This window comes from Lucilia cuprina, chromosome 6 (genome assembly GCF_022045245.1).
Source record: "Lucilia cuprina isolate Lc7/37 chromosome 6, ASM2204524v1, whole genome shotgun sequence".
In the NCBI taxonomy this organism is placed as follows: domain Eukaryota; kingdom Metazoa; phylum Arthropoda; class Insecta; order Diptera; family Calliphoridae; genus Lucilia; species Lucilia cuprina.
In genome coordinates this window covers 27,035,936-27,044,771 of record NC_060954.1, presented here as the reverse complement: position 1 = coordinate 27,044,771, position 8,836 = coordinate 27,035,936, and the positions used below count along the sequence as shown (strand labels likewise).

The 8,836-nt window shown below is 30.7% G+C and overlaps 1 protein-coding gene across 2 annotated transcripts in view; it reads left to right on the top strand.

Moving 5' to 3' along the window:
• The first annotated feature begins 3,474 nt into the window (after positions 1–3,474).
• LOC111686469 (RNA polymerase-associated protein Rtf1) overlaps positions 3,475–8,836 on the top strand; it is a 34,494-nt gene continuing 29,132 nt past the window's right edge. For both annotated transcript variants that reach the window (XM_023448824.2, XM_023448823.2), the window contains exon 1: positions 3,475–3,626. In XM_023448824.2, coding sequence (XP_023304592.2) covers positions 3,552–3,626 — 75 coding nt within the window. In that variant the 5' untranslated portion in view covers positions 3,475–3,551. The remainder of the gene's footprint in view (positions 3,627–8,836) is intronic.

Here is an 8,836-nt window from a genome sequence, read left to right as displayed (position 1 = left end):
CAATATCTCTCCACTGGCCTTAGCTCCGGGCAGTTTGGAGGATTTGCCTCTCTTGGTACAAATACCACATTATTGTTCTTGTACCACTCAAGGGCTTGTTTACCATAGTGACAGGATGCCAAGTCAGGCCAAAAATAAGTGGACACATTATGAAGTCTTATGAATGGAAGCAGCCTTTTTTGTAAACATTCCTTGATATAAATTTCGGAATTTATAGAGCCCGTTGTAACAAATGATTGGCTTCTTTTGCCGCAACTGCATATTGCTTGCCATACCAAGAACTTTCTGGAAATTTTGTCTGCTTTTGGGTCCTAAACTTTTCTTCAACATTCCCTCGAGCATCAGCAACATAAAACTTTTGACCTGGAAGTTGCGAAAAATCTGCCAGAACATACGTTTCGTCATCCATTATGCAGCAAGAATATTTTTTTATAAAACTTGACTTCAATTTCCGTGCTCTGTTTTTGGCCTCTAAATTTTAAGCAGCGTTCCTGTCAGGAACTTTTTGAGCCTTGTATGTTTTTAAACCTGCATTAGCTTTAACTTTTCGTACCAAATAGTCCGAGCACTGAGCTAACCGAGCTGCTTTCCTACCGGATGTGTTGGGAGCTCTTTTGAAAATGCGTTCTATTTTTTTGGCTTTAGAAACATCATGTGGACCATTCCTTCTACCTGAACCAGGTTTTCTATCAACTGACAAGTTCTCCCGGTACTGTTTAATAACATTGGAAACAGTTTGACGGCAGACCTTTGTATGCTTGGCCAACTTTTTGTAAGACCAAGTTGGGTTTAGTTGAAAAATATTTAATAATTTCAGTACGCACTTTTTTCTGGTCACTCATTTTAATCAGATTAACAAAAAAATTAATATAATTGACATTACACATAAAAACTGATATGTTTTTCAAAGGTAACTTGATCAAAAAAAAAAATCAAATAATACTTTGGTTGAAAAATGTAATGAAAAACGTGTGTTAAGAATTTTTCCTTATATAAGTTTGTCATTCCGTTTGTAATTTCTTTAATATAATTTTCCGACCCTATAAAGTATTCTGGATACTTATAGATAGCGGAGTCGATTAAGCCATGTCCGTCTGTTGAAATCAGTTTTTAAAGGACCCCAGATATCGGCGAGATCCGAATCTTCAATAATTCTGTTAGACATGCTTTCGAGAAGATCGCTATTTAAAATCAGCAAAATTGGTCGGTAAATAACGGAGATATGAGCAAAAATCCGAGACAACCTCTGAAAATTTCATCAAAAAATGTATTTCAAAAAATATTTTTTCATGCTTTGTTAAATGAACTACAACAACACTGTATAAAAAGACGTAGACATGCTTTCGAGAAGATCGCTATTTAAAATCTGCAAAATCGGTCGGTAAATAACGGAGATATGAGCAAAAATCCGAGACAACCTCTGAAAATTTCATCAAAAAATGTCATATTTTTTCATGCTTTGTTAAATGAGCTACAACAACACTGTATAAAAAGATGTACACGTGTGTGTAGATGTATTTGGTTTTATTCAGCTGTGTATTTTTTATCAAATAATTTGTTTCAGTGCAAATCACACGTATTTTCATTTGTGTACTCTTTTATTTTTTCACTACAACATATGCGTTTTAAGCACTCTCTCGCTGGCCACCACTGGTGTAGAGTGACGATTGACTTCCTCGTAGGACAAGCCCATATTAAAATGGTCGATCACCTGGGTAGTCAGGTGGCTAGGGGCCACCACAAGTGGTAGGTTAAGTGGTCAGTTCGGGACTGTCCCGTCGAACTGCTGGGACCTAACTCTAAATATGTGTTATTAACAAAAATGTATATGTATTGGTGCATTCTATACATACAGAGTTTTATAAAAAAGTTACGATTTTAAATTTGTTCGAATTTTCAATACCAAAAATTTAAACTCTGTTTGTAAATTAAAAGTCAACAACAAAAATGAAATGTCAATAATTAGAAAAAAATATTTTTTTCTAGTTAAAAAAAAAAAAAAAATTAACAAAATTTTGTATGAAAAGTGAAATAAAATTATTTTAAAAAATTATAGATTTTGTGTGCACAACCGTAATTTCGCGTAAAGTCCCTAAAAGTGGCCAAAAAAGTAAGTTAAAGAATTAAGTGTTTTGACAAATTTAAATTTCTCACAAGAGAGTCGAATTCACACGACACTCATAGATATGAGAGAGTAATTTCCTGTATATGAAAGTCGGACTACTTGTTATACTTTGGTTACAACATACAATAGTCACAAAGTATAAAGAGATGTCACTTTCCACATTTGAAAAAATCTAAAATCAGTCCAAGGTATATTTATTTTATAAGGTAGTGTTAACAAAACAGCTGACTATTTTTTGCTCACATTCATGTTTTTTCGCCGCGGTGTAGAGTTAATGTCAAACTTTGTTTACGTTTGGTTAATGTATGCAAAATGTCAAAGTTTGTTTATATTTTTAATTTGACATTTAAAAGTGTGCTTTTAAAAGTAAAACTAAATTTATAATCAAATTGTGTAAAATTGTGAGTGAATTGTGAGTGTTCCTAATAGGGAAAATCATTAAACAACTTTCTAAACGCTGGACAAATTCTTTGGCTACTTACGAAGAATTTTAACAATTTTATTATATTTCAAAAAATCTTTTATTTACAAACAATTTTTTTTTTAATTTTTACAAATTCGCCTCATATTATAAATCAGCTGTTTTTGACATTGTGCCTACACCAGAATTCGCCTAAACAAAAACAAATACTGTACAGTGTTGTATTTCGATTCGCCCAAGTTTTTTTGAATTCGCCCTTAACACTACCTTATAAAATAAATATACCTTGAATCAGTCTAAAATTTAATTCGTTTTGTGCGTATACCCCACAAAGTATACAGAGATGTCACTTTTGACATTTGAAAAAGTCTAAAACCAGCTTTTGTTTGATTTTGAAATTGTTTGGTGAGAAGAGGTATATAAAATACAGCTAAAAAAATCATTGAAATCGTTTTGTGCGAAAGAGACGGAAATAGCTATTTGCTCGTGACGTCTCTGTATACCCTGTGGTATACCCTGTGCAATTGTTGAAAGGTACTTCAGAGTCCTCTCCACTGATATCTATATCAGTGGTATAAAATAAGAAGCACTTAAGATTTATAAAATTTACGAAAATATCAAATTTTGAACTTAAATAACTCCTTAAATGACGCTATGATAGACTGTCACTGTTTTTGTAGGGTAGTGATATTATTTTTTTGGGGTTACCGATGAACTAGATAATGGCTGATTTTTTTTAATATAATTACATTAAACAACAATGATAGTTCATATTAATTAATTTTAAGTAATGAATTTTAGTTTTTTCTAAATAATGTTATAAATTTTAAAAAAACCACATTTTGCAGGTCTGGCATCACCTAAAGTAATAATTATTTTCAGTTTGTATTCTTTACACGCAATAAAATTTGTTTGGCAATACTGTTTTTTTTCATTATTTTTATATATTGAAGTACTAACAAGTTTCTTAAAGCATTGTGTTTAATTTTGTGCGATAAATTAAAGATGGGTAAAAGACGAAAGAATGCGTTAATGGAGTTGGATTCCAGTGACAGTGAATCTACATCTAATATTGAATCTGTATGAATACATTTTATATGTTGTATATAATTTTTCTTTAATTTAATTGATACCCTAAATCAATAGTCTAGTTTTCATAGCAAAAAAACTTTAATTCATGCAATATTTTACAAAAGACAATGTTTCTTCCATAATACGTTTTTAACAACCTTATTGATTCATACTTCTGTAAAAATATTAATTATATATTTTGCGATTTTTTAAGGCATCTTGGTCCTCAAAAAACAAGTAAGAGTGTTATATTCGGCTATGCCGAATCTTTTATACCCACCATTAAATCATTGCCATACACAGTGTCTCATAAGTATTCGAATTTAGGTATAATATGAAAAGAAACCAAATTTAATAACATATTTTGTATGCAAAATTAATAAATTTATTTGTTAAATTGTTTAGACTGTCCTTACCTTTGATATCACGCTTTTGAAAACTTTAAAAATTCACATTTACTTAAATTAATTTAGCCTTATTTAAAAAAAAGTCCATAAAATTACCTCACGAAAGTATACGAATTTTTTCTGTATTTCATATTTGACTATATTGTACGAAACACAAAACTTAGAATCGAATGTTTTTGCTAAAAATTGTTTAAAGGGGTAACTATCAACCGAATCGATATAATTTTGGATCATTTGGTCCACAATTTTGGGGTATTTGTACCATCATTTTATGTAATATCATTAAAATGGCGTTTTTTGGCAATATTTGTATTTTTTCTCCTTTTTCCTAGCGATAAAACCAAAATTTGTTATTGGGATTTAATAGATTCCTTTAGGTATCTAAAAATAGTATTTTTTGTTATAAGAATCTGTATTTAAACGTTCCAAGATATATTATTGGAATTATTCTACTATTGCTAATTCAATTTATTGGAATTCAAGTATATTTTTATAATACTAGGGTCAAAATTTTTCGGGGAAACTTGTATTCTATATATTGTTTTAGATATCAGCTGTTATACGTTTTAAGTTTTTAATATATTGTGGAAGTGTACAACTCCAAAGCATGCCTCGAAAATTTTGAACATACCGTGTTGTTGTAATGGGCTACATAATCATGAATGTTATGAGTAGTAACAACTAAAATTTACTGTATAGGATCACGTTTTGTTAAGGCATGTTTTGGAGTTGTATACCGCTAGCCAACTTTGTCCGAAAATATCGATCCTAGTGGTAAGAAAAGGGTGTTAAGATTTAGATAATTTAATTAGAAACAGAAGAACGGTACCAAAAATATATTTTGGAATGTTTAAAAACAGATCCTTATAACAAAAATTATTATTTTTAGACACATCAAGGAATCTATTAAATCCCAATATCATATTTTGGTTTTATCTCCGGAAAAAGAGAAAAAATGGCAAATATGGTCAAAAATCGTAATTTTAATGATATATGAAAAGATGGTACAAATGCCCCAAAATTGTGGGCCAAATGGGCCAAAAATATATCTTCTCGGTTGATAGTAACCTCTTAAAACAATTTTAAGCAAAAAGAAAATTCCATTCTAATTTTTGTTTCGTAAAATATGGTCTAGCTTGGTAAATAGCTGCAAAAAGGACCTGGAAGGGTTAGTCAGGTTATACACACTCAGGCTGTGTTGGGTACCGGGACACTGTGACATACAGGGCAATGAGATTGCAGATGAATTGGCCCGACAGGGCTCGGATCTGGAGCTCGGTAGAAGGGTCAACTCGGTAAAACCCCCCATTTGTCATTACTATAGACTAATTTCCGAATACTTCAAAAAAACCACCAACCAATCCTGGTACAGTAGACTGGATTGTAGGGTTTCTAGGACACTATGGCCGAAGTTAAATCCAAAAGCAACCAGAATGCTATTAGGATTGGACAGGAAGAGTACAAGGATTTTAGTAGGGGTAATAACCGGACGCTGCTCAATTGGAGCCTTTAGGGGTAATGGGGTCGGTAACACACAGGATTTTTGCAGGTTGTGTGAGGACGAAGAGGAACTGGAGATAGTAGAGCATATTTTATGCCACTGTCCCAGATTACAGAGTCTGAGACTGAAATGGCTAGGTAAAAGATTCCACGATGAACTAGGAGATGTAGCAGGGTGTAACCTAGGCGACATTATGGGCTTCATTAGGAGAACTTTTTGGATTTTCAGTTAATAGACAATTAAGGATTTCCCTTTCTGTTCTCTTTTTGAAGGGAAAATCTCATTCTTCTCATCTCTCCTTTTTTCTGTTTTCTTCTGTTTTCTCCTTGTCTTTTATTAAAGGGATTCACAATGGACTATTGGGTCTCCGAGTGGATGTATACATTGATATACAACCCTTTTAAACTAAACTAAACTAAAATATGGTCAAACATGAAATACAGGAAAAATTCGAATACTTTTGTGAAGTAATTTTATAGACTTTTTTTTAAAAAAGTTAAATTAATTTAAGTAAATGTGAAATTTTAAAGTTTTAAAAAGCGTGATATCAAAGCTAAGGACTGTCTAGACAATTTAACAAATAAATTTAATTTTGCATACAAAATATGTTATTAAATTTGGTTTCTTTTCATATTATACCTAAATTCGAATACTTATGAGAGACACTGTATGTAAATAAACTTTGATATTTATGAATATTCGATTTTCATATATCGATCTTAATATGAACATCAAAGTAATATTAATAAAGGTTTAACTTCTAAAAACAAATTGTGTTTGTCCAATTTTTATAAACATAAACTGAATATTTTAATGAGTTATATGAAATTTACAACATTTTCTGAAGGGGGCCTTATATGGGGTAGGATCAAATATGAACTGATCATCGAAAAATCTTATAAAACAATTTTTGTATGAAAATCTTATTAATTTCGAATTTCATCACTGTATTCGCATTTTTAAACCAGTAATGATCGTTTCAGTGATTTTTTAAAACTTATGTCGAATTTATCGGTATAGTAGAATTAAGAAATTAGTAAAAAAATGACTTACATGCTCAGTATACACTTATCCACATAAAACTTTGCAGAACAAGTTAGGCTCATAGAATTCAAATTCATGTCGAATTTCATATCGTTACTCGTAAGTAATGAGAGTTAATGTAATTTTCTGATGGGAAGTAGAGATATCATACGAAACTTAGTTTAGTTTAGTTTAAAAGTGTTGTATATCAATGTATACATCCACTCAAAGTCCCAAAAGTCCATTGTAAATCCCTTTAATAAAGAACCAGGAGAAAACAAAAGAAGACAGAAGAGACATAAGAAGAGTGAGAATTTCACTCCAAAAGGAAAACAGAAAATAAAAGTGGTCATGGAAGGGAAATCCTTAATTGTCTGTTATCTGAAAATCCAAAAAATTTCCCTGATGAAGCCCATAATGTCGCCTAGGTTACACCCTGCTACATCTCCTAGTTCACCGTGGAATTCTTTACCTAGCCATTTCAGTCTCAGACTCTGTTCTATGTCTGTCATATTTCAGAATTTAATTTCGGAAGTCAAAAAATTGACTTTAGCGAAATTTCGTTGCATTATCATCATACAACGAATTTATGAATGTTTAATCTTCCTACGCCATATTCCGGCGTGTATATGAACAATATTTCGATGTGTTACGAATTGACAAAATCAATATACATTGACTTAATTATTGTCAAAGAAAACACTTTAAAGTTTAAACTTATGATGCAAATACTTTATTGTCCTACAAATTCTGATGAAAAGTAATAAAATGCAACAACAAATGCACCAAAATTTTTATTTAGCTGCAAACGTTTTTTCTAGTCTATTTTTATTTATTTTGTCCGTTTCTGTAACATTCGAGTCGTGAAATTACGTGTCGAATTTTTTTGTCGATTCGAAAGGCACGGGATAAAATTGTAAAATACAAAAACCAAATCATGCTAAATTATGCTCTTATGCGTAAGTAATTTAATAATTCAAAAAAAAAAAAATTGTATATTTTCTTATAAAATTGCTAACATTTTTTTTGACAAATTCTTATGATTTTCGCAGACACTAGAATATGAATGGATTTTACCTGCTACCAGTAGTTAGCTGATTTTCTTCTGAACCTAGAAAGTATGCCAAATTAAGAGGTTCAAAGCCATAGTATTTTAGAAAAAGTCAGCTATTAAGTATTTTTATTATTTTTTTTTATTATTTATTTATTGAACGTTATAACCGAGCCTAAAAGACCATCTATATTGCGCAAATTTTTTTGTTTTTTTTTAATTCAGTACTCTATCACTAATAGTTTTCCAGATATACGAATTTGTGCACGATTTCAAGATTAACAGATAAATGTGTACCTCCACCAACCAGTACATACACCCGTTTTGCCAACAACTTTAAATATAACCGTTAAAGTTGTTATATGTGGGCGTGGCATCTCGCCCATTTAAAAATAAATAGTAGCTCATTGGAGAAAATTTTTCTTATTCAACACAAATCTAAATATACCCATGATCAGCTGACGATAAACAGTGCATTGTTCCCATATAACGAGTCGGCGAAAATAGAGGAGTGATCGTAGAATGATGAAATTTGTTATATAGGTTCTGGTAGTCTAATAAAAAACATTCAAATTTAAAAATCGGGGCGAGGACACGCCCACCTCCCATTTAACCTAAAGTGAACAAATTTTTTTGTACGTATATTACTGACCAGAATGCGCTCATCAATTGGTATTTTATAACATACTAGCTTATACCCGGTGTGCTTCGCTACCCCTATCGAAATTAAATACATAATCAAAAAAATTATTTTGTTACTAAGAGTGTGTGCCAATCGGTAGCAATTTGCTTGAAAATGTAAATTTTTGATAGATATGAGGTGAATAAAATTTTACTAGTTCATAGAGCTACATAAATTTTTGACAAATGGAAAGAAAAATTTGAAAATCCAAAAAGTAAAATATGTTATAATTTTAGTTTATAATACATTTTAATAATAAAAAACAATAAAAGTTTTTCTTTTATTAAAATAAATGCAGATTTTCTTATGAAATTATTAACAATTGTCAAAATTTCATCTAATCCAAAAAGATTTCGTTTGGCACAGCAAAAGTGATAATATTTTCCACCATAAGAAAAATTTATTTTACCATAGAACTTTGCTGCCGTTTGGCACACAGCCTAAATTATAAAATTTTTCTTAATTTCTCTTGATGACAATATATTTTATTTAAATTCTAAAATAATACATTATTGATATATTTACTTCTTACTTGCTAAAATTTAATATATACCT